The sequence below is a fragment of the Mesitornis unicolor genome, unplaced genomic scaffold (assembly GCF_000695765.1).
Source record: "Mesitornis unicolor isolate BGI_N332 unplaced genomic scaffold, ASM69576v1 scaffold18865, whole genome shotgun sequence".
Lineage (NCBI taxonomy): Eukaryota > Metazoa > Chordata > Aves > Mesitornithiformes > Mesitornithidae > Mesitornis > Mesitornis unicolor.
This window is the reverse complement of record NW_010183685.1, coordinates 12,552-38,772: the sequence shown is the minus strand read 5'-3', so window position 1 is coordinate 38,772 and position 26,221 is coordinate 12,552. Positions and strand designations below refer to the sequence as shown.

General features: G+C 38.5%; 1 protein-coding gene across 1 annotated transcript in view; it reads left to right on the top strand.

Moving 5' to 3' along the window:
• Positions 1-26,221, top strand: part of APBA1 (amyloid beta (A4) precursor protein-binding, family A, member 1) — a 35,952-nt gene that overhangs the window by 381 nt on the left and 9,350 nt on the right. Inside the window, 7 exon segments of the mRNA XM_010184240.1 lie at positions 1-790; positions 11,727-11,825; positions 15,154-15,193; positions 18,187-18,332; positions 22,527-22,559; positions 23,666-23,752; positions 24,388-24,573. The exon segment at positions 1-790 is cut by the window's left edge and continues 17 nt beyond it. Coding sequence (XP_010182542.1) covers positions 1-790; positions 11,727-11,825; positions 15,154-15,193; positions 18,187-18,332; positions 22,527-22,559; positions 23,666-23,752; positions 24,388-24,573 — 1,381 coding nt within the window.

Below are 26,221 nucleotides of genomic sequence, written 5' to 3'. Positions count from 1 at the left end.
TGCCGAGGCTGAGCATGCCGAGGCCATTCACAATCGAACATTGCCCAATCACTTACAGTTTCATTCCATTGAACATGAGGAAGCCATGAATGCAGCCTACTCAGGTTATGTCTACACGCATCGACTCTTCCACCGAGGAGAAGATGAACAGTATGCTGAGCCTTACGCTGACTATGGACTGCAGGAGCATGTGTATGAGGAGATAGGAGATGCACCAGACCTCGATGTTAGGGAAGGAATCCAACAGTATGAGCGGGAAAGGGAAGAAGCTGACAATTACCGCAAGGAGGCACTTGGTGCCCGCCTTCACCATTATGATGAGCGGTCTGATGGAGAGTCTGACAGCCCTGAGAAGGAGGCAGAGTTTGCGCCCTACCCAAGAATGGATAGTTACGAACAAGAGGAGGACATTGATCAGATTGTAGCAGAGGTAAAGCAGAGCATGAGCTCCCAAAGCTTAGACAAGGCTGCTGAAGACATGCCAGAGGCAGAGCAGAGTTTGGAGCATGGTAATGCTCTTGCCGGTGGTGGGCATGAAAGTAATGGCCAGCTCCCAGCTGGTTCTCGAGTTACATCCAGCTCAGGAGAGTCTGTACAGAGGTACAGCAAGGAAAAGAGAGATGCAATTTCACTGGCCATCAAGGATATTAAAGAGGCTATTGAGGAAGTGAAGACAAGGACCATCCGTTCTCCTTATACCCCTGATGAACCTAAGGAGCCTATCTGGGTGATGAGGCAGGACATCAGTCCCACCAGGGACTCTGACGACCAGAGGCCACTAGATGGAGATGTGAGTATGCAAAATTTTCAATTCTCAAGTTATGTATGTCTTTTCCTTTAATTGTGATATAAACGGCAGTGAAGGAGGGTATGCTTTGTTCTTGTTCTGTGACTCATACTTCAGTGAGGTATGTAGTGTTTTGTCTATTTTAAATTTTTACGCTAGAGGGCATGTAAGAGGTAAACATGTCATTATTGGTGGGCCATATTTTTTTAATGAAGCACTGCTTATCCTAGTTATACTATACAGGAATTTGTCACATGAAGCTCTTTACTTGTTGTTTTTCTAAAACAAAAGCTGTTACATTTTTTACTGCCATGGGATATTTTAGAGTAACTACCAGTCACTTTGTCTTCTATTTTCTATCCTTGTGCATTTCTGTTAATTCTAGGATTCTAAGTTTCATTTTCTTCCACATAACAATCCTAACAGTTCCATCAGAAATTTCTTAATATTCTCTATTATGGCATCATAGATAAGATTCATGTTCCAGAAAAGTTGCAGGTTTTTTGTCCACTTGCAGGCTCTAGAAATGTGTTATGAACCTCAATATATTTACCTTATCACTGTAAAGTGTATTCACTCTCCAGCAACCTGAGTATCAAAGGCCACCATTCAGATTTACAGCATCAGTATTTCTGAAATTGTGTATTTTCAGCATAAGCCTTAATTTGGATCACAATCAGTTCCCAGTTCCTGGTTCCAGCTGCCTGTATGATAATCTTTACTTGAAGTTTTATGGGTTTTCTGCATTTCTAATAAAATAAACTCATAAACAACTGGTAACTGCATTAAATTTAACTGCCTGGTATGAAGAGAGCTGGTAGGCTAAATTTACTGGGCCAGTAATGATTTATCATATAAGCCCATGCTATTACTTCAAGGATAACTGCACTGCAAACATCTGCTTCATCCTCTGTATTACTCCAAAACATTAGAATGTTTTTTGTGACCTCTGTTTTTTTTGGAAGAATACAGAAAAAATTAGAACTTTTTGTTTGCTGTTTGGTGTTTTAAACAGAATTATTGTGACCTTCTAGGAATGCATCAGAACTATCCCAAACACCTCAGCCTGTGCAAAGAGAATTCAGATGCTGAAAAAAGATGACATGCTGTGTAGATCTGTGACAGGCTTCTGATTTTTTTAGCTGACTTCAAAATTATGAAAGCTAGAATTCTACACATGGGAAGAGATTTTTGGAACATGATGTTTGAGTTGCTGAAAAACCATGCAAACTAACTGGGACAGGTAGCTTGCAGATTTTATTTTTTCTTGAAAACTGTTGACACACAGTGATGGGTATGTTTGGGTGGATTTTTTGTTTCTTCATAGTTTCATTGGAACTTTTTTCTACAAAAACCTATATAGCAAAAATTACTTCTACAAATATTTTTTTTTAAATTATGTCTATTACAGAGTTGATAAGCAGTAATTTGGAGGGCTGAAGCAACCTTCCCAGATTATTCTATGTGTGAGAACACTTATTTTAAATTCCAAAAGCTGTAATCTCCCCTTTTTAAAAATAGATCACATTACCTTTTTTCTGTAAATTTTGTTCACCATATTTTCTATGTTTGCAAGTGCTCTCCTTGGTCTGGGAGGGTCAAAGAAATCCCTGTCAATTCCTGATTATGTGGTGTAACACCCACTACCATGATGGTCTCAGTGACATTAGGCTAGGCATCATCAGAGCACCGAGGCCTTCCTGAAGGTGCTCCAGCTGCACCTTGCAGAATTTGACTTTTCTAAGGTGTGCTGGTAGAAGTCAGCCTGATATGTTCATAGAGTGGACAAAACAGGTGTTTCCATTGGTTTGAAAATCTTTATTGCATGTCAGATGAGAACCTTACTGAGGTTTTCAGAGCTGGCTGTAATCAGAGCAGTGTTGTAGAATGACAGTTAGTATAGCTCAGTGCAAAGATAAATCGTGGTTGTAGATGTGCAGACCATGTGCAGTCGTCATTTTTGGAAAGAGAAAGTAAATTAAGCAAATAGTTTAAACCTATGGCAAATTGAAATCCATGTTGTATAAGAAGGGACTTGGGACTGTGTAGGAATTTTGTTTTTCACTGAAGATTAAGTATCTATTTGCTTTTCTGGACTCTCAGCTGCCAACTCATGACCAATCTGAATAGTCTGCTTTTTTAACAAAGCATTCCTAGAATTGCTTAGCGTTAAATTGGGCAAAATTAGATTGTGTTGACTTAGTAACCATGAGTGATCAATTATAAGAAAAATACAGTTGAAGCCCATTCATCTAAATGTAGTTTTTTGTTCTGTCTCCCTTGAGAAAGAAACGGGATCTCAGACAGGAGCTTTTCAGTGTAACCAGTATATGCCAGAGATGTTATTCAGCCTGATTTGTAACATTGGCTTTGAAATAAGAAGGAATTACATAAAGAGAGTGTTTTACCTTCAGGCAGGTACAGAAAAGTTACCCTTTTCTTCCCCCAGAAGTATCAGGGAGCTGCAAAAAGTGATGCAAATTGGGTGCTTTTGTTACCTTTGGTTATTTTGCAGGTCTCTGTTGCAAATTGTCCCTACATTGTTTTTTAACAAAATCACTTTGCTCTTAAAAATAAAACTTAACTTGAAAATATTTGTAGTAATTTTGTATTGTTAGTCATGTGATATTGAAACTGATAAGACTTCTTTAGATCCAAATAGCAGTCACTTTTTATTTAGATAGGCACTCTCCATGAGAGAGCAATGAAGCCAGGGAGCCGGAAGAATGATTTGCAGTTGAGACTCATTAAATACGACAACCTCTTTTGCCTTTTTATTCACAAGAAAGTGACTGCCACTCCTCAATGCTGATCTGCATCAGAAGAAGCATGGCAGCAGGTTGAAGAAGGTGATTCTGTCCCTCTGCTCTGCTCTGGTGAGAACCAACCTGGAGTATTGCATCCAGCTTTGGAGTCCTCAGCGCAGGAAAGACATGGACCTGTTGGAACAGATCCAGAGGAGGGCCACAAAAATGACGAGAGGGATTGAACACCTCTCCTATGAAGACAGGCTGAGAAAGCTGGAGTTGTTAAGCCTGGAAGAGAGAAGGCTCCAGGGAGACCTTATTATGGCTTTTCAATACTTAAAGGGGGCTTATAAGAAAGATGGGGATGATCTTTTTAGTAGGGCCTGTTGCAATACGACAAAGGGTAATAGATTTAAACTAAAAGGGGGTAGATTTAGACTGGATTATAAGGAAGAAATTTGTTATTATGATGGTGGTGAAACACTGGAACAGATTGCCTGAAGAAGTGGAAGTTGCCCAGTTCCTGGAAACATTCAAGATCAGGTTGGACGAAGCTCCTGATCTAGTTGAGGATGTCCCTGCTTATTGCAGGGGGACTGGACTACATGACCTTTAAAGGTCTCTTTCAACCCAAACTATTCTATGATTCTGTGATGCTATGATACAGTCACAGCAGAATGTTTCATACAATACCTGTTTGAACTGTCCAGAGACCATTTTGAGAAGCTAACAGTCTAGAAGTTTTCAGCTAGCCTGCAGCTGGGTATAGTTAGGGTCTGTTAGGAAAGACATGCAGTGACTGTGAGAGTAAGAAAACTACAGATCAGTGTATACATTTGTTTTTAAGGTGCCCTGTTTCCAGGTTTATTCACAGTTTAATCTACAAGGAATTTCAGTCATTCCTATGTATTTCTCTTCAAAGGAGAAGTGTGGTAGGTATAGAAAAAAAGAAAATCACCCACAGCCCATGGGCAGTTCTACTGTAAAAAACTCTGGTAGTCCTGTGTTGTAGGAGGCAGGTAGCTGCCTTCTGTGAATAAATAAATAGCATACTGAGGTACCTGCTTAATATTTAACAATGGAGAGTATTCACCACTGTGTGCTTTGCATATTTGATAAAAGTTTAAAATTCTCACAGTATCCTTTGAGTAAATACAGTAAGATTTTTTAAAGTTTGCCACACATGTGAGATACGAACAATTGACATGTATTTCCAAAATCTGCTTATCAGAAAATGTTTAAACGAAAGATGGCCATCACTTGGGCATGGCACCGTGAGAATATCTTTTCCAAATACAACAGCAGTTAGAGCTGCACAGCTGTGAGAAATGTGACATCAAGAGACTGACCCATGTTGGAAAACACTGGAACTGCAGTTAGGCTGTGTTTTCTGAGTGTGAAATGGGAGAAAATCTGTTCGCATCATACTGAAAAATGTTCATAGCTGGAGACCAGCATGGAGCTTACGGTACACGTCTGAGAGTGGTGGAGGGGCATGCCCTTTAGGAAAAGGGGTTGTTCTAGATGCCCACAGTTACCTCACTGGAAGGGAAGGCCCATATCGCATTTATGTAGCTCTTGCCCGTCATTCCTCTCTGTCAGATTCTCCACCAGAACCCTGCTGTGAATGTGCCTAGCAAGCACAGAAATAGTGGTGTTTAAAGGTCTAAATAGAAGACATCTGCAGTGCATGGATCTCTACTTAAGGAGCAATGTTCAAGTGCTCCACATGTTCAAGTGGAGAAGGGAATAGTTTTGTGTAGTAGATATCTCAGAATACAATTAAATATTCTGTTGTATAAACTATATGGAAAGTCTAAAAAAAGCTTTTTTAAAATGTCATAGAGCTTTAAGAACACGGGTTTAGCTGGATCTCTTTAGCTTAGAGAAGAGGAGACTGAGGGGTGACCTCATTCATGGTTATAAATTTGTAAAGGGCGAGTGTCAGGAGGAAGGAGCCAGGCTCTTCTCAGTGATGTCCAATGACAGGACAAGGGGCAATGGGTGCAAGCTGAAGCATAGGAGGTTCAATCTGAACATGAGGAAAAGCTTTTTTACTGTGAGGGTGACAGAGCACTGGAACAGGCTGCCCAGAGAGATTGTGGAGTCTCCTTCTCTGGAGACATTCAAAACCTGCCTGGAAGGGTTCCTGTGTGACCCAGTCTAGGTGATCCTGCTCTGACAGGGGGGTTGGACTGGATGATCTTTCGAGGTCCCTTCCAACTCCTAATATTCTGTGATTCAAGTAGATTTATTTTTTTTTTTAGCTGGAATTTAAAAAGCATTTCGGTTCTCTAATGTCCAGAGAAGTGAAGTAGACTGCCTGCTTAATTTTGCTGTAATCAGGAGAAAACAGTGGTTTGGAGGGAGAAATTATCCACTTTAGGGCTAAATACCAGGACCTTTTTCTGAGGCCCATTCAGTTATACATGGGGTTAGAGATCTGAAAGCCAAGTTTTGTTGACCTCCAGGACACCATTTATTGCTGCATGCCAAGAATTCGGCTTTGCCAATCCCCCTCTTATCAGTGTTCACAGTTTCTGTTCCTCTGCACCTCACTTTGAGGTGATGCAATGTTAGAGTAAGTCTTAATGTAAAGTAAAGCCATGTACATGGTTGGTTTTGATTTGTGAAGTAGAAGTTCAGAGCTGAAAACAAGCCTTTCAGGTAGAACAGACCTGAGCTGCATTGTTTTGTCTCTCTCTTCTTTTTAGTTACATATATTTTATTTCAACCTTTTAGTTCTCAGTTGCAGAATTTTCTCAATTTCTCAGTTGAAACTTCTCAAATACAGAAGTGAAGAGTTTTCATGGAGATTAATTTGCTTCAGTTTTTCCACAGTAGGAGTAATGTATTATTAACAAGTCAATAGAGAAGCCAGTTTTAAATAATTAAGCAGGTTTCAGTAATAGACGAACTAAGGGGGGGGGTAGACAAAGAAAAGAAACAAAATAAAGATGAGTTTATACTGATAGGATATTGTTTTTCTGAGCAAACCTTTTAAGACTGTTCGTTGAGAATAAAAGATGACACAGAATACTGGTCATCTTTTCATCATCTATGCAAAACCAGTCTTAAAATTGCACAGCAAAAATATGCCTCAAAGCCCCCAAACCATAAAATTAAAAAAACAAAAACAAAAACTCTAAAAACCCCAAACAAACAAAAAGCATTTTAATATCCAAGGCAGAAAGCTTTATGCTGATTCATCAATCACATAGAAGAAAGCTTTAATTTATCAATTATTCTGCCTGAAGACAAAACACTCTCCAGATGAGTTACAGGTTTTTAAATTACATTGAGCACTGGATACATTACACCTTTACTATTTTTGTCTCTTTGTTTTACTATGTTTTTTGTTATTGAAAGATTAAAGCAATTTCATCAAGTGATTTTTCTGTGCTGTTGAAAACTAGGACAGCACTTGTTACAGTTTTGAAGTCTTTTGAAAAAGGAGGGAACCATGCTAATTTTTGTAGACTGACGCATGAAGATGCATGTGAACTAGAAGTTCAAGTGAGAGTACACCTAATGAAGTCCGCACAGGAGAGAAACAGCCAGCACTGCACCAGCTTGCAGGAGCCCTGCTGCGCTGGCAGAATCCTTCCATCCAGCCTGTGTGCTGCTTGACAGAGCCTACCCTTGTAGCACGTGTGTAGGATCTGAAGGGCAGGCAGAATCCATACAGACTCGAGTTTTTAGGTCCTGCACTTGGGTAAGGGCAATCCCAAGCACAAATACAGGCTGGACAGAGAATGGCTCGAGAGCAGTTCCAAGGAGAAGGACTTGGAGGTGTCAGTCGATGAAAAACTCAACATGAGCCGGCAACGTGCACTTGCAGCCCAGAAGGCCAACCACATCCTGGGTTGCACCAAAAGAAGTGTGGCCAGCAGGGTGAGGGAGGAGGTTCTGCCCCTCTACTCTGCTCTGGTGAGACCTCACCTGGAGTACTGCGTCCAGTTCTGGGGCCCCCAACATAAAAAGGACATGGAGCTGTTGGAGCGGGTCCAGAGAAGGGCCACAAAGCTGATCAGAGGGCTGGAGCACCTCCCCTATGAGTACCAGCTGCGAGAGTTGGGACTGTTCAGCCTGGAGAGGAGAAGGCTCCAGGAGGACCTTATTGCAGTCTTCCAGTTCCTGAAGGGGGCCTAAGGAAAGCTAGAAAAGGACTTTTTACAAGGGCAGGTAGCAACAGAACAAGGGGGTATGGTTTTAAACTGGAAGAGGGTAGATTTAGGCTAGATATTAGGAAGAAATTCTTCACTGTGAGAGTGGTGAGGCACTGGAAGAGGTTATCCAGGGAAGTTGTGGATTCCCCCTCTCTGGAAGTGTTCAAGGCCAGGTTGGATGGGGCTTTTTGGGCAACCTGGTCTGGTGGGAGGTGTCTCTGCCCATGACAGAGGGGTTGGACTGGATGATCTTTAAGGTCCCTTCCGACTCTCAAGCCCTTCCAGGCCCTCCTGTTGATAATCCCATTCTATGTTTTAGTGAATAGAATTTGAACTGTTCAAATCGCAGTAGATATTATGCCACAACATAATTGAGCTAGGAGGTTTACTGCCGTGGTTGTGCTGTACTGGATAGTGTTGTGAAATTATGCCTCTGACTGTCATTGCATGTTGGACCTGAATATTTCATAGTGCTTTGACCTTTGCCTAATGTGTATGGGTACATCTCAGAAGACTTTTTATCACGGAAATGAAACAAAATTAATAGCCTTGCTTTATCTAGTCATCTCCTCTGAACTAATGTGCAAGAAGACTGTATTTGCTATTTCTCTGCCAAGAAGCTTGTAGGGGCACATTAGTGTTACATAAGTATTGCCTTATATTTCATGAAGTGATTTCATCCCCTCATCAGCCTTGTACATGATAATGTGACCCATTAGGTTATCCTCTTTTCAGATAAGCTGCTGCTAGAAGCAGGTAAAATGACACTGCTTTTATAAAGCAAGAGCGGATGATTGTATTTGAAGATGTTTCAATGTCAGTTATGTTTGTCTTCATGAAGTATTCAGTAGCCAGCTGGGTTGACCTGGATAGGTTAGATGCAACACGATGCAACACAGTCCTCTCCTCTTACAGGTTCTGTTACTAAATCCCTCTGCACAATAGCAAGGAAGGTTTCTCAGGTGGAGTGGGTTGCATGTTAGTTAGAGTCAAACAACGCTGAAATTGAAATGGAGAATTTTTGGATCTACCAGGTTGAGTATCGTAAGAAAAATGTAAGTAGATTTTCAAGAGAAGTGAGGTAACTAGTAGTTTTTTTATTGTTGCACTTAAGAAAACACATTGTAATTCCATTTATGGACCTCTCTACCTAATAACAGCATGCCTCACATGAACTTACTATGTTAGCATTTTTGTTAGGCTTCTAAAACTTGTTTTGTTAAGAGACAAGGAATCACTAAGCATTCATTTTGGACTTCAGTTGTAGTGTTTTGAGCAGCCATGCAAGTTGTCTATTCACTATGGTGCATCAAAGTATTTCTTGTTATTGCTGTGACTGGATTCTTTCCTTGTGCATTGTATATAGTACCTCTGAAAATGCATTTTGATGCAGTAAAGTACTGAGCATTTATTCTTCAGAGACTGTACTTTCTCGTACAAATGTTTTTGGGAACAGCTGTCATGTCATGTCATGTCATGTCATGTCATGTCATGTCATGTCATGTCGTGTCATGTAGCAAATTTTAAAGGTTGTTTGTTGCTTGCTTTTGGTAATTTTGGTTTTGGGTTTTTTTTTCCTGAAAAATTTGAGCAGACATTCAAACTGAGCACATGGAAAGCTGTGTGATCCTTTTGATGGTTGCTTAATTCTGATACTCTGTAGATGAAAATAGCTGAGTAAAGGTATTTGTAGTGGTGCTGGAGTGCTGGAGTAACTGTTAATACATTTTAAATAGTGTAAAATTTCTTAATGTCAGGAACCAACAAGTTTAAATGAGATAATTTATTGTCACTTTAGTGTGTGAATATGCAAACCTTCAGGCATTTTAAATTTTTTTTTGGTGAAAACATTTTATGCAAATATATGATATCCTTTACCTTCTTTCTTTACTATTTAAAACTCAGTCCTACAATATCTGATGACATTATTAGGCTGATAGTAGCATGCGCCTTTTATATTTAATCCTAATACAGAAATAAGGTGTAACTATTGGGAACGTGAGCACTATGAGGATGTTTTCTTGAGTTAGATAGGAGTTGCCATTTGTGCTGTTGTATCACTGTGACACTGTGGCTCTGGTAGTTACACAGCTACTTGGGGGAGCCTGTGTCTCTCCCACCATCCCTGAGTGAATGCTGGTGGTGCAACAAGCAGTCCTTCAGTCTGATGGCACAAGCACATGCCAGCCTTCTAGGGACCATTTCACAGATGCATCTGGTTGGAGACCATTCCACAGCTGCATCTCCTTTTTTTCCCTGCAGTTGTAGTTCAAAATATAGGGAGATGCAAGGACTGCTCTTTTATGCAGAAGCTCTCTGTAAAAGCAATTGCTTCTTAACTCTTTGTAAGCCTATACTAGTTAACCATAATTCTAATATTTACTAATTAGCCAATATAGACCTTTTAAAGGAATGAGAGCGAATAGAAAGAGGAAAAGGAAATTTTCTTTCCTTCTTTTGTTCCATAGCTGTGAGGCTAAAGCTGCAAAACAGATTTTTCTAAGATTGTTCTGTTTCAGAGAACTGAATGTTTCTGCTGGAGTGGAGGCATAGCAGGAGGGCACTACTAGATTGGAGCTGCTGCCAGCTCAGAACACTGGAAGTGTAGCCCTTTCTGGTATGACTCACTGTCTTAGGGAAAAGTCATGTCATGTAATTGTTTATGAAACCAGAAGAGTAATATTTGACTGTTATGCCATCAGTGATGAACTGTTGAGCTAGCAAAGCTAGGGCCAAAGTCCCTATGTCAGAGGAGAGTGTAAAATACCAGGGCTGCTTGCATAGCTAAATGCTAAATGTTCCTTTGAGGATTCACATTTTGGCATGAGCATGCATATGTTTTGCAGTTATCTCCTTAAGATCTGCCTTTAAAAATGCCCACTGGGTTGAAGCTTTGTACTTTCTTTCAATTTGGTCACCTTCATTAATTCTACACTCGGTTTTGGCAGCACATACCATTCCCCCCCTGCTCTGGACTTTTAAGATAGCTCGCTACAGCTTTTTAGTCTTACCAGCATTAATTAAGAATTGCCTGTGATTAGAATATGCTTTGATGAGGAAATCTGATCTAAAGAGCATGTATAACACTAATAGCATAGCATGAACAGTGAAATATTTTCCAAGTTTGCGCTCTATCTAGCATGAGTTACAGTACTAGTATTGAGTAATCCTTGACTACATTCGTAAGACCTTTAACGCATTAGTGTTACTCTGTACGATTTGTAAAAGTTGTTTTCTAAGATGATGGAATAATGTTTATGGTCAACGGTTGCAGCCTACCCCTCTGCTCAAATTAGATTAGTTTAGCACTTCAGGTTAATTATACCTGAGTTCATGTGTGCTTATGCGAAAATTGCAGTCTATTCTTCATTCTCCCCTGTCTGACAACTAAGTAATATTTAGCTGAGTCCTTGTGTTCTGATCATGGTCAATTGACCTGTCTCCCATCGCAGCTCACTTCTTAGTGACTTTATCTTTTCTTTCCTGGAATGTCAGAGCTTAGGACATCAGTCTGCATTGCCTGCATCCTTCAGTAAGCTTATAGTCATTAGCCTGCATGCAACAGGCAGGTACTTGTGCAACTGACAGTCCTGTAACTGCGGCTTAGTTGGATGCTGACAGTAAGTGTAAGCAGTTGCCCTAATACCAATGTCAGACAATCCTCCATTCACCTTGCAAATAATAGTTTTATGACACACTTTTTGGCTGAGTGTTGCTTGCCACTGAGTACAGCTTTTTATTTTTCCGACTGCTTCATTTCATACATTACTGGCAAATAAACATTGGTATTTTTTAAAAGATGTAGCTCATTTAGGATAAGACCACTGAGATACTGTTATGGGATCATTACGATAAAAAAGCAAGGTTTACAACGTTTTAAAACTGTTTGTCTTGTTGTATTTTGTTTGTTTGTTTGTTTTCCCTCCCATATCTTATTTCCGCTGCCAAGATAGAGGAAAATATGAAAGAACAATTTCTACATTGGTCACTCAGATTATTATTTAATTTTCTTTCCATGTCTAGTCTCCATCTCCAGATTCCTCTTCACCTCGGGGTGCTGAATCAAGTAGGCAACATCACCAGGATGTCTGCAGTACAGCAGAGGCCTCCACTAATAAAGACGTAAGTGAAAACTTTTTAAAAGCTTCAGTCTTGTTCATGCTGCTTATGCCTTTTTATTTTCCTTTCCTCCTTGTACCTGTGAAATCCCTTCTCTTCTTCCAAAATTGCAACTAACTTGAAAAGGTGATTTGTAACTCCTTTACCCCATGCTTGCCTGGCTGTCTGAATTTCTAGCACACTTAAGGCTGTTTATCGTGGCATTTCTGACTCTGTGTTCAACTACCACTAAATTTATTTAAGAATCTGGAAGGTAACACCACCACTGTATTAGAGGCAAAAGGAAGGAGCCCTTTTCTTTTTTCGTTGCATAATGTCTTTCAGCAAAGAAAACAGTGTTTCTCAGCCAGATTAAAAAGCTTGCTTAAATAAAATTAATTAGGTAGTAAATTATGCTGCTTAATACTTTGTCATTGTGGAAACTGACCTGCCAGTGATTCACAGTCAGAATTCAGTTCCTTCCTTACTACTTCTTTTTTGGGTTTTTTTGTTTGTTTGTTTGTTTTCCCCTCACCTAGCAGCTTTTCACACTGCAGTTCTTCCACCAACACAAAGTAAGAAGTGTGAGTAGAACTTCTTGCAAAGTGAAAAGAAAACAATTTCTGACTCTGTAAACAGAAACATCTGCAAGTATTTGATTTATTTGTTTGGGTTTTTTTGTTTTTCGTTTTTTAAACTTCAAAAAAATCTAGAAACTGTAGTCTAACAAGATACCGTTTTGTTACTGGTAGCAGTGAATGAATTATCTTCTACAATGAAAAAAACCTGATCTAGTGTAAATGAAAATACTGATTAAAATTGAAACACTGATTAGTAATCCAGTCTTTCTTTTTTTTGTTATTATCAAGAGATAAAAAAGCTTGTAACATGTATGTATTTGTGCCAGTCTATATTTGCATTTAAAAACAATGAAAGTTTTCAGAAGACTTAAGAAACTCATAATTTCTCCTGTGCTAAATCCTTCAGCAATAGATTGTGCCATTAAATTTTAATCTCCTATATTGTTAGCTTGTTAAAGACTTTTGGCTTTCTTCAGTAGAGATTTTGTCACTTCATACATACCCTAACTTGTAGCAGTTATTAGACATCAATAAAGTTATCCAAAGAAGAAAACAAACAAGAAGCTGCTTACTTCTGTTTTTAGAATATTCTTACATGTAGTGTCAGATGGTAAACCAGATTTCACAGTAAGATGAGTCAGGCTGTTTGTTTCTCTCAGATGAGCAATAAGGCCTGCTTTAGTACTTCCAGTGCAACAATGGTGATAAAGCAACTTCATCATTTTTGGGAATTATTTTTAGGTCTTAGTAAAACCTTTTTTTTAAATGTAAATTTCATAATACTAAGTGCCAATAAGACAAACGAGTAATGAAACATTTATGATCTTGATATTTCATTATTCATGGATATGTAAAATGAAAAGGTGTAGGTTTCCTTCTAGTGGTAGCTTTACCTTTTACTGTTCCTGTGGTCTTAGTAGAATGTCTTTCAACCTGAGCAGTGAACAAAAAACCTTAATTCTGTGTGTGAGTTTGTGCAATAGAAGTGTAGATGATGACAGTTTACACCACTCTGTCCTGAAAAGAAGTTGCATCAGCTAGTCAGATTGCTGAGTAGTTGCTAAATCTGTAATTACCGACTTTGTTTACTCTTATTTTAAAAAAAAAATACTTTGGAAAGGGTATTTATATGCACAAGCTGTCACTGGTGTGTAGGGGTTTCATCCTCTAGACCTGTCAGAGTCCAGTGGTTGAATTGCCCTGCACCAGCAGCAATCATAAACAATTGTTGAATTCTGTATGGATAGGTGGTCCAGTAAAAACATTCCTCTCAAGAGATGAAAGAGCCACAGATCTGAAAAAGCATGTTGGTGTCCTCTCAGCAGCTTAAATGCTTAGGGAGCAGGAGGTGGTAGTTTATTGACATCTTTATTTATGCTAGTACAATCTCTGATGGAGAGTTTTCTTGGTTTTGCAGTACAGCTTAGTCATTTTCATAAGTAACAGCAAGTACTTAAAAGCTGCTTAGGCTCTGCTGTCTGTGTCATACATCTTTTATTTCTGTTTCTCAAGTTGTTTTATAGGAAAAGGATCATCATTAGTTGAAAAATACTACTTGCCACATCCCTTTTCTATTTATAACAATGGAAAACACTATGGGATTAGTCACTCAACCTGTTTTTTTCCACTAATATGCAGAACCTAGTAAGTTGTCTGTCATAAAGGAAAATAATTTGGCATATATTTCAATAGATATTGTCTGGAAATATACTGGAAATGGTCTAAGATATTATACATTATTCTGATCATATATAGATTTTCTGTTAATAAAACGATATTAAGCAGTCATTGGAGGAGTTACGGCTAATACAATAAGTTGTAGATTCATTAAAGTTTTGTAATCCCGAGACTATCCAAAATTCTTGTCTGCAACACATATAATAGCAGCACATATTTCAATATGCCTATTACCATCTATATATTGCAACACCAAATTTTCTTTGATAAATTTTCCTATGTGATTTTATGTTATTGATTATACTAAAATGGTGAATCTTGCTCACTGAAAGTTATAGCTTTCAGGTGTTTGAAGTGCTAGCCGCAGAATCTTTCACATAAATTGCAGTTAGAAGTAAGGTCTTACTTTAGACTATGTATTTACATACGCAAGTCAGGTTTTTTTTAAATCTGTCCACCTTTTACAAAATTGAAGTTCCCTGATGTGTTCTTGAGCTTGATACAGTGTAAACATAGTTGATGATCAGGCCTTAGTGAGTTCCCCACAGAATATAGCTTGTTAAAATTTAGAAAGCTTTTTGTAGGCTGTATTTGTGTGAGGGATACATCTAAGAACGATGCTAATGCATAACAACATTTGATTCATGAATAACAGAATTTTGTTAATAAATGACTGACTAGGATGATGGTTTCAGTCATTAATAATAACAGTATAGCATAACTTTATATATTCCTGCATGTATTTATTTGTAGTTGGAAGATCCAGTGTCTTTGAGATGTGATGTGTTTTTCCTGCATACTTCTTGATTAGTAAAAAGTAGAGCATGTCTTGATAGACAGTTCACGTACTACTGAACACTAACAAGTAACTGAAAACTGGGCCTACCATGTTGCCTGATAGATAGAAACAAATGGAATACATTGCATTTAACTCTATTAGGCGAATAATAATAAATCTCAATAAATGGTCATCTTCCTCTGCTAATAACTATGACTGATTTACTTTTTTTTTGGCATGGATAAATTTTTAATGAATATTTTGTATATTTGTGCATGCTCTGTTCTGTTTGAAATCCTTTTTGTCTTAATTACAGTCCAGAAAAAGCTTGGCTTCATTTCCAACCTATGTTGAAGGTAAGATCATTCTACAATTTCTAAATATTTTGTCATATCCAAAAAGCTCCAGTATTTCTAATGTATAAAACTTTATTTTTATTTGCTGAATATAAAAGATGCTAGGGTTGGCTATACTCATTTATATTAAGTTGTTTCCAATCTGGAACCTGAGCTAAGTCCCAGTATGCTCTTTCAGAAGTTCAGAAACACAGAGCTTTTTTTATTTTTTAGGGTTTTATTCATAGTTCCTGTCTCAGTTCCGCTGGTTTATCAGTATCACTTAAAACACTACTAATTTTTTAATGGTATTTACACAACAGATGTGAATGTGTGTGGACAAGGAAATAGGTTAGGCACAAAGAGTGTAGTGCTCTCTCCAGCACTGATTTCAACTGGCAGGCTCAATCCAATCTCAGTTGGATTAATTAGCAGAATTGAATTAATTTGATTAATTGGCAGGCCTACCAGCTACTTGTCCTCTAATTAAATATTGCTTCCTGTCTTAGAGTTAAGGTTGCACTTGTCCTAGTGCTGAGTTTATTCAGAACAAAGTTAAAAAGCAAGTTACCTACTCCAGGAACTGCTGTTACCTTTTGTAAGAGTCTGCATACTGTGTATGCAGGAAGGCTGCGTGCTGTAAAACACAGTTATTTTGTTATGAAAGCGTGAAGCAGAACATTCAGAGTTTCATTTGTTTGGGTTTTTTCCCTGCTGACAGTGGTTGTTCCATATGCTTGTTGAAATGCCAGAAATACAGTTGATGTGATGTGTTATTTGTACTGTCTCAGAACTCCTTGGATTGCTTTACAGTGTGCTGTATTTAAACGATTGTGTGATCACATTTCCTTTAGACTACAAATTGTTCGTTGGTTTGGTCTTCAGTGTGTAAGCTGCATATTTTGGAGGCTGTGGCCAGAATGTCAACTAGTGTAAACTTCATGTATTGTTTTGAAACTAGCAGAGCTTCTGAATTTTGCAGCAGTCCAGGATCACTCTTAGAATAAAAATTAATCTCCTAGTGATAGCCCTGTCTATCAAGAACTACCTCAAATAACTCTCCCCTTCTTGAAAAAAAAAAAAGGTTAACTAAAATTTTCTTAGATCTTGGTCCAGTGCAAAATTCCTTTAAAATGCCAAAATTTTCCATTTTTCATGCACTAGCAGTCCAATGAATGCTATGCTTTTGTCCAGATAATTTTGTTGTCAGAGGTAATAAATGGAGAGGGTCCTACAAAAAGCAGTGCTATCTGTGTGTTCACCTCTGATGCAAATAGAGCACATACCTTTTTTTGTTTTAATATGCTTCCTTCTGGGAGTCTTATCTACACCTTTGTCAGTCTATATTTATGGTGGTTGGTTGTGTTTTGGTCAGAAATTTTACTGTAAAGGGGTTTGTACCCTTTATAGTGAAGCGGTAGAAGTGGTGGTAAGTAGAGTGACAAATAACAATTAAAATGCTGTATGGTTTCAGGACTGGAAAAATGAACTACAGATACGTAGTAAATCCAGATGCATAAATTTGCCTAAAGAAAAAATTCTGTGTCTTTGAGGCCTGTACTTGAAAGTGAGTTGTTCATTTTGAGAGTTTTCCAGATACATAGCATCTGAAGAAATTCTGCACACTGGAGATGAGCATCTTAAAATTATGAATCATAAATTTTCATATTGAAAGAAACCATAAAGGAAGCAAGCTTGCTCGTAAGATTTATTCATATACTTCTCTCTCTGGATATAGTTTCAGTGTGATACTTATCTCGACCTCTTTCTTCTGTTATTTTAAGTTCAATAATGACTTGCATTTCTTTGGGGCCAAAGTTACCCATGCTCATTCTGAGTGGTTGTTAATCTCTCCTGTTATAATTACAACAAAATTGGCATTCCGAGTAATATTAACCTTCAAGTCCTGTCATCTTATATCTCAAGTTACCCTTTGAACTAAAAAACCTCCATTCTGATGTTGTAGGGTTTTTGCTTTGTTCTTAGAGGAAAAAAAGGCAAACCTAAAAACAGTTTCTTCTTTTAGTGATAAAATGTGTACGCTTTTACCATTAACATTCTTTAAGGTGATTTGCATTTTCACTTGTCTTGAACATCAATTATTTTTCCTTACTTGTAAGAAAACAAGAGGCTTCTTAGGTTAACCAGCCTCCCTTTTGGATCATGACTATTTTAACATGTAGCAAGGTGTTAAAATAGAAAATTTTTACGTATACAGTCTTTAGATCTAATCACCAATCACCGAAACACAGATCGTAAATACTGCTTTGTAAGTATTTGCATTTTTAGGCATTTAACACTTCACCACCCTCTAACTTTACATAGAAGTTGATGGGAGTCAGATCGTTAAGAATCTGTGGGACTGAGAGTTGTTTTGCCATCAGGAGAGCCAATGCTCTGTGTATTTAACAACATTTTTTATTTAACTCTGTACTTTACCTCATTATCCTTGCTGAGACTAGGAATTATTTTTAAAGATCTATGGCATAAGAGGTACTTTGCTTAATTGGGCCATCAGTCTTCTTGGTAAGGGGAGACGTGTTGTACCTGTAAAGCATTCCTGTGGAGGCTCCTCTAGCTGTGGTACTAACTGTGGCTAACACGAGTGAGTGGCTGATGGGTGCTGTTAAATTGCACCCTTCTTCTTTCTGTTTGTGACTGTTAAGGCTGGTTTTCGTGAGTGAAGGGTGAGCTGAGTAACTGTGTCTGTCCCTTTATAACAGTGAAAGCCCACAGAGATTATTTTGCTCCAGAGTGATCCCCACTCACAAAAGAATGAGCTATAGTGAGAGACAGGCTGGATTAACAATTACAGCTTTTGCTGGAGAGATGTTGAGAGCATTTGCTTGGTGTTTTGTACCTTTGAAAGAATTGATTGCTATATCATCATGCTGAACTGAAATATTTCAGAGAAGGATCTGCAGCCATCAGGTACAGGCTCAGGTTGTCAGAGTGCTGCTCTTTTGCCATGGTTCAGCATGATTTTCTTCAGTGATTGCTTTCTTGTGTTACAGTTCCTGGACCTTGCGATCCTGAAGACTTAATTGATGGAATCATTTTTGCTGCCAATTACCTTGGCTCAACTCAACTCCTTTCTGATAAAACTCCCTCCAAGAATGTGAGAATGATGCAGGCTCAGGAAGCTGTCAGCAGGATCAAGGTAAGGAATAATTCCCGTTGCTTCTCATATGGATGCCTTAAGGTTGTGGATATAAACTGATTACATATGCAGTAGTTTTTCCATGTGGGTTTATCTGTGGTTTCAGACTGATTAAGTGCCTCATCTTTCTTTCTGCAAAATAAAACACATGTTTAATGCTGCTTTTGAAACAAGACTGATAAGGAAAAGTTACCGTCCCTTATAGTAATACTTCTGCCATGTACAAGGCAGAATCTGAAGTGAGTGGTGGTCCAAGTTATGTATTACCGGGGTATTGAGAGAAAACAGGTTTAGGTTTTAGTAACTAGTAAGTACTGCAGCTGCCACTTACTTGACATTTGTTTGAACTGGTGCTGTGGTAGTGTCTGGAGCTATTTTTTACCCTGCCTTGGGTACTACTTTCTCCACCACATAAATGCTATGAGCTGATTTTAAAAGGAAAGACAAGCCTGTGGCAGTACAGAGATGTATAGAAAAATATCATCTGTCCTGGAACCTGGTGTGTTTGCTTTGTTCGTTTGGAAAACAGAAATGCCCGCCCATTTCTGTGCAGGCTGCAACAAGCAATGGACACACTGCTGTATTGTTAGTGATGAGGATGACATTGTCAACTGAAATTAAGGTGTGTGGATGAAGTCTTGCACAGCTGTAGAGGGTGCTGCAGTATTCCTGCTACCAATATGTGACTGGATGGTAGGCACACATCTTCATCTTCTGCTAATTCAGCTAACCAACAAAAACTCATCTGAAAATTTTCCTTAGTTTCCTGTGTTCTTCTATTACACAGTTTATTTTGGATTCCAATTTAGACTCTGTGTGCAACTGTATAAAAGAAAAAGGAAGAGAGACAGCATTTTATCTGCAAGACTGATAGCACTGTCTACTAAGCTTGGCTGATGCTTCCTGCTGTTACTATCTCTTCCAGTGTTTTCCATGCCAGGTGTTCAGTTCAGTCTGTGTATGAAACTTTCACGGGAAGCTCCAGCTAGAGCCATTGAGACACTTCCAGAAATTGTAGTTTTGCTGATGTTCAGATACATGAGTTCTTGTAACATTGTCTCTGAAAATCATAGAATTGCAGAATGGTTTGGGTTGAAAGGGATCTTAAAGATCATACACCTCCCAGTAAATCATGCTGCTCAAAGCCCCATCCAACTTGGCCTTGAACACCTCCAGGAAGGGAAGTTTAAAGCCCTCTTCACTAAACTGACAAGCCTATGGCCAAAGGTGCTCTCCCCCTTCTCTGAGAAATGGATCTCATCAGCCCACAGGAGACTAGGTTTCTCAAATCGAGTCCCATGGTCTAAGTAGCCAAAGGCCTGGGTGTGACACCACTCCAGTAACTATTTATTGATCTTCCATATTCAATTTGCCCTTTCAAGCCCCTTCTCTTTGGCTGGAAGGATTAATAAAAAGATTACCTGTGCTCCCGTGTCCTTCTCCACCATTTCAGGGCTCTGTAATTATTCTTGATAGTCTTCAGATTGCTTGTGACTGTATCACTGGTACCTATGTGAAATAGCAGCAATGGTTAATAGTCAGTGGGACATACAAGGTTTGGTAGTCTCTCGGTTACATCCTTGCTACAAGCCCCTGCTATGCTACAGACCCCTCTAGAGAGTGAGTCAGGCCGGCAGACAGGTGTCTCCGTACCCTTCAGAAGAGAGACTCCTGCTACTGTGACCCGTTGCTTTTCCTTGGTTCCATGAGTTGTTATACAGTGAGCCAATGTTATACAGTGAGCCAATGAAGCTGTCTTACTCTACTCCTCTATCTTACCTGGTTTATCTCCTCTTCAGTCTGCAGAACTGTGTAGCTATTCTGCAGGGGCACCTCAGGCTTTGAGGGAGGTCTCTTCCTCCTCCAGGTTTTTACCTTTGCAATCTTCCATTAGCTTTCATTTTTATTTTTCGTTAGCAGATTTGAGCTGTATGGCAGATTTTAACATTTTTAGACAACAACTGATTTCATTACTGAATGTGATTTAAGATAGAACCTGTATGTGGAAGCAGTTTAATAGTCTTCACATTTTGTTTATTCAGCATCATCTGGGTGTTTACTGAGTTGCAGTTTGCTTTTTGTAGAGGTTAAATGGGTTGAGTGTATTTAAGCCATCTCAGTAGTGAAAGTGGAAGCTTGCTGGTTTTAAATAATGTATAATTTTGGAAATTACTATTAGATACATACTTCTATTTCATTTACCTTACATGAAAAGCCTGAACTCTGTATATTTTTTAAAAATAATATTTTGTTTAGATTAGGCAGGTTCTGGTTTTTTATAAGACTATAGAAAGAATCTTTTGATCTAAATTACTAAAATAATGTAGTGATAAAGAGGATTTGTCTGTTAAAGTGTCTTGTGCAGAATTATCCTAATTTGTTGTTGTTGTTTTTTTTTACATAGACCATAACTTCTGTTACGACATTTCTGTGCAGTGTTAAATCGTTTATTAAAATTGGTTGTTCCATTCATTACCTTAGTTTTACAAAATATTTTAAAGTCATGCTTCAAAAAATTAAAACACCACTAAGACCAGATGCTTCCATTAGAAGAATTATCAATAAATTGAATGATAGTATATTTCAATTAATCTTTGATTCTAAAACGTAGAACTCTAGCTCAATTACTTTTTTCCTTGTCTTTTTTCTTTTTGGCCTTTGCTTTTCTTCTTTTGTGAGGTCCATCCTTCTGTAAAGTTTGGGGAGGGAGGGAATAGTCTGAAAGGGAGCTTAATTTTGGAAAGCAATTTACATACTCTATGTCATGAGTGTCTTCCGCTTGCCCAGTGTATAGCAGACAGCTGTTTATTCAAGATGAATATTTCTGAGTACCGGTTAAATTAATATTAGTGTAATGAAGAGCCTGCAGCATGAGGCAGTTCTATCTGCTTTTGCAATAGTTAGCAATCACCAGGACATAAAATATTTCTGAGTTTGAAAAAGGTGACTAAAAACCATTGTGAGAATGTTTATATTTGTAAATGAGCAGCACTGTCTAACATTTCAGCAGCTGCTTTCAGATTTGTTTGGTTGAAACCTGATGGATTTAAGTTGTATCAGTGTGAAACGTTTCATGTATCTTGTGATTCAGGCCTCCTGTTTGTTCTTCATAAAAGTAGTTAGCCATGCATCTCTATGAAGCCTGTAATAGTAAGCCTCCTTCCCACCACAAGAACACCTGTTAATTTAATTAGCTAAGAGGCTGCTACTGTTGGAAGTAAAAGGATATCTACCAGCCTGGTGAGTATTGGCTTTCTTCAGCAAGGAGCTCCGAAAGTTCTGTTCACCTTGGTTTGAAATAATGATTGCAGGACTTTAAGCATGGTGCATATTTGTGTAGTGGCTGTTGCCACAGTAGTGGCACATAAGGAAATAGTTTGTTGCAATAGGTTTATATATTTCTGGATGTAAAGAAATTAAACTACTTAGTGACAAGAGACCTGTTTTCAGGTGTTTGTAGAATTGAAGTACATCTCTACTGCCTTCTTGAGAAAATGTGTTAGTATGGACATATCTTTGTGCCGATGTTGTAGGAAAAGCTGTTGTCGAGATATGCAATACTAACATTGGTATGAGTATATTTGCACAAAAGGAGGAGAAAATGGAGGTGAAAGTTACCTTCTGTAATTTTGTTTTTCCAGAAAAGAGTAGCATAGCTTTAAGGAGGATATTTTTTAAAGGTTATTTTGTTTAAGTTTGTGAGCATTAGAAATCTTGAATCTGAATTCTTTAGATCTGAAAAAGCTGCAATAATAATGGTTAAGATTCTTCTCTCACCTTTTACACTGATGTTGCTTCAAAAGAAGTAACCTCATGGTTTACACTGCTGTAAATGAGGGAAAGCTCCATGTTTTTTTCCTTAAAAAAGCTTCAAAACCCCAAGAAAAAGAACACAAAACTTTGTTGTAAGTAATGCTTTAAATGAAAAAAAAAAAAAAATCCTTCTGTGTTCTTCCTGAGTCTTTTGGTGCAGTTTCTTTTCATTTTTTACAGTAATTCTGCTGAACATGAAATTTTAAATTATTTTTTTTAAGCCAAAAAGAAAAGGAGGAAATTAATCTAAGCAGGAACTAATTTAGAATAGCTAGTAGTCTGTGAACCCTGGCATTAGCATGCAGATTCCTGCTTGACTTGGAGTCTCTGTAAGTTCTTCTCTAACTATTCTCCTGTCTCTGTTTGTTCCATGCTAAGCAGATGGCCCAGAAATTAGCCAAAAGCAGGAAGAAGGTGCAGTACAAACTCCATCAGCTTGATGTTATGCTTGTTCTTTTGTTTTCTAGGAGGGTTTTTTGCTTTTCTTTTTATTTTGTGTTTTTATTTTCTGCATCCAGCAAGTTTTTTTTAAGATTTGTTTCTGAGCCACCATACAAGTTGACATTTCTCAGGAATCAGTTGCCTGATTGGCCATTTTTTGTTGCTTATCATTAGCCATTTCATGTTAGAAATAGAGTAAAGATTGGATTTATCAAGTGGTTACAGGCAGTACCCAAAATGTGTACTAAAGAAACAGGACTGACACAGCAAAGGTTTTAACTCTGTAACATGATAGATTAAGTAATTTTTAAAATTGTATTTTATCTTTTTACAAGAGTGCTTTGTTTGATTTGCAGATATGTCAAATTGCTGGATGCAAAAAAAGACAAAATACGTGTATACACACAGTAATATGCCGAGATTGACTTGTCTTAGTAATAAGTTTTGTTTATGGAGTTTTTAAGTATCTTTTAACAATCTAATTTTTTTAAAAAAATTACAAGCGTTTGCTTTCTGTTAACAAAATATGACTTCTAAAGTGGGCTTGAATAGTGTGTTGTCTGTTGTGACCTGTGAAAGTCTTCTTACCAGAACTGCATTATGAATTGCTTAGACTATACCCACCTGTGGTACAGGTTTTTCTGTTGGTCTTGGCAGTCCTTCTTAGACCCTACAGAAATTCCTCAGGCAAGAGATGCTTTTAGGCCTTTCTATGGCTTGTGTGAAAAACCGTCTTTAAAGTTGGATTCATAGTATGGAGAAAATAAGAGAATAAATTTGATTTTTATGAATTCTTTATTTAATTCATGTTGCGGTCAGGAATAATTCTACTGAATCAGGAAAAATATCAGGAAAGTTTTTATGAGGTTAACAATTTTTCAAATAATATCCAATTCACTTTCACAGATATATATAGTTTCCATATCTTTGTGTTTATCTTTAGCTCGTGCAGTCTAATACTCTTATCTTGCATTACTGTTCTGGTGACTGTGTCTTAGTATGCCCCTGTTCGTAAGCTAACTTCATCAGTAAGTACGTCACCTAATGTCTTTGTTTGACTCTGATCCATTTATTTGCAGGCTCCAGAAGGTGAATCTCAACCAATGACTGAAGTGGACCTCTTCATTTCTACACAGAGAATAAAAGTACTGAATGCAGACACACAGGTATAGACAAAGACGTCTCTGTCAGTATCTTGGTAGTAGGGTACTGAAATAGACTTTCACTTACATGTCAAAATTTTTTCTTCAAAAAGTGCTGGCTCTTGTATTTCTCTCCAGAATTTCCTAAGAAATCCATGCTCAAGAACAATGCCATGCATGCAGTTACTCTGGTGCGTCTGACTGTAGAAATTACTAGAATTTGTGGGTAAGCAGATTATAGTCAGCTCAGCGAGCAGCTGCATGGTGTCCAGCTGCTTGCCAGGCTAAACCAAAACATTTACAAGCCATGACGTGTCAAGTATTGATTGTGCCCAGAGTAGCCCAAAATGTTTGATAGTGGCAATTTGAAGTTCATAGTCCTGAGCACATACATGCCCAGCATATTCAGGTTCTGATACTGAGTTTTTTATGTGCTATTCCACAGAAATCACAGCTTTAATTTGTAAAACTTACTCTTTGCTTTACTTTTGAAAAGTGAAGCTCTGGTTTTCTGTTGGCATCTCCCTTCATGCATGACAGGTGTTACAGACTTCACTTAACAAAGGTCTTATATTGCCATTTGTTTGTTTTGTTAGTACTAGGTGTGCAATAAGAACTTTGTTGGAACAGCTGCTCATGCTGGTTTTTTTATTCCCTAGGAAACCATGATGGATCATCCCCTGCGGACCATTTCTTACATTGCAGACATAGGAAATATAGTTGTTTTGATGGCTCGTAGGCGAATGCCTCGGTCTAACTCCCAGGATAATGTGGAGGCATCTCATCCTTCCCAAGATGGAAAGAGGCAGTACAAAATGATTTGCCATGTCTTTGAGTCTGAGGATGTAAGGAATTACTCTGTCTTGTAATTTTCTAGGGGTGGAAATGTAAGCACATTTTGGTAGGCTTGAAGTCCATTGTATTTGGTCCTGTTTGTTCATTATCTACAACCAAATATTTTATCTAAGCACAGGAACGTCCCTTCTGTTTGCATGTTTGAATCTGACAATTTACTCACAAAATCAGTGTTTACGGAAATGCTTCCCATTTTTAAGCTCCTTCAATGCCTTCCAGTAACAATGACAGGAGAGTCCAGTTGCCACAACTTACAAATACCAGCTCTGATTCTGCATGTGAAAGTCTTATCAGAGATGCTTATTTTCCTGGTGAAATTCAAGGATCATTGATACATACTAAAAAGGTGGGGTTTTTTTGAGGAGATGGAGACTTGTGCTGGGGAGAAGTTGCTGACATTGTATCAAAAAGACAGCAAAGAAAGCTGGTAATTGCAGCACTCCCAAGGTATGCTGAATAGAGACACAGCTAAGTAACATCTAGTCTGTGGTGCGGGTTACTAGTTACCTTATATAGGACTTGGTATCCTGTCTTCACAATCAATGTGCATAACTTGCTTGTTTTGTGCACTTTTTAAAGCTCAGTAACTGAAAAGTAAAATCAAACATATCAGATTGAAGTGGCGCTAGATATGTAGTTGCCAGGATCATAGTGAAATTATCCCTAGTAATTTGGGAAAATTAAATAAATCTCAGTTCTAAACCCTCTAACTTGCAGAGTGTTACTTAAGAGAAGTAGGGTGAAAATACCAGTTTCTTTTAAAATTCTCATGCCTTCCACTCAATGGTGTATCAGCAAGGACTTTGAAATGGGAAGGTTTTCCTAATAGGCAGCTCATTTTATGTAATGATGAATCTGTTCTAAACCCATATGTGGATAAATATGACCTGCTGAGGTTAAAGAATAAAGACAAGAGCACTAATGGGAGTAATCCACTACCAAAATTTTGACAGAGCATAAGAAATGTGCAAGTGCAAGTGCAAGTGCAAGATCCTGCACCTGGGTAAGGGCAATCCCAAGCACAAATACAGGATGGGCAGACAATAGCCCGAGAGCAGTCCCGAGGAGAAGGACTTGGGGGTGTCAGTCGATGAAAAACTCAACATGAGCCAGCAATGTGCACTTGCAGCCCAGAAGGCCAACCACATCCTGGGTTGCACCAAAAGAAGTGTGGCCAGCAGGGCGAGGGAGGTGATTCTGCCCCTCTACGCTGCTCTGGTGAGACCCCACCTGGAGTACTGTGTCCAGCTCTGGGGTTCCCAACATAAAAAGGACATGGAGCTGTTGGAGCGGGTCCAGAGGAGGCCACAAAGCTGATCAGAGGGCTGGTCCACCTCTCCTACAAGGTCCGGCTGCGAGAGTTGGGACTGTTCAGCCTGGAGAGGAGAAGGCTCTGGGAGGACCTTATTGCAGTCTTTCAGTTCTTGAAGGGGGCCTACAGGAAAGCTGGGAAGGGACTTTTTACAAGGGCAGGTAGCGACAGAATGAGGGGGAATGGTTTTAAACTGGAAGAGGGTAGATTTAGACTAGGTATTAGGAAGAAATTTTTTACTGTGAGGGTGGGGAGACACTGGCACAGGTTGCACAGGGAAGCTGTGGTTTCCCCCTCCCTGGAAATGATCAAGGCCAGGTTGGACC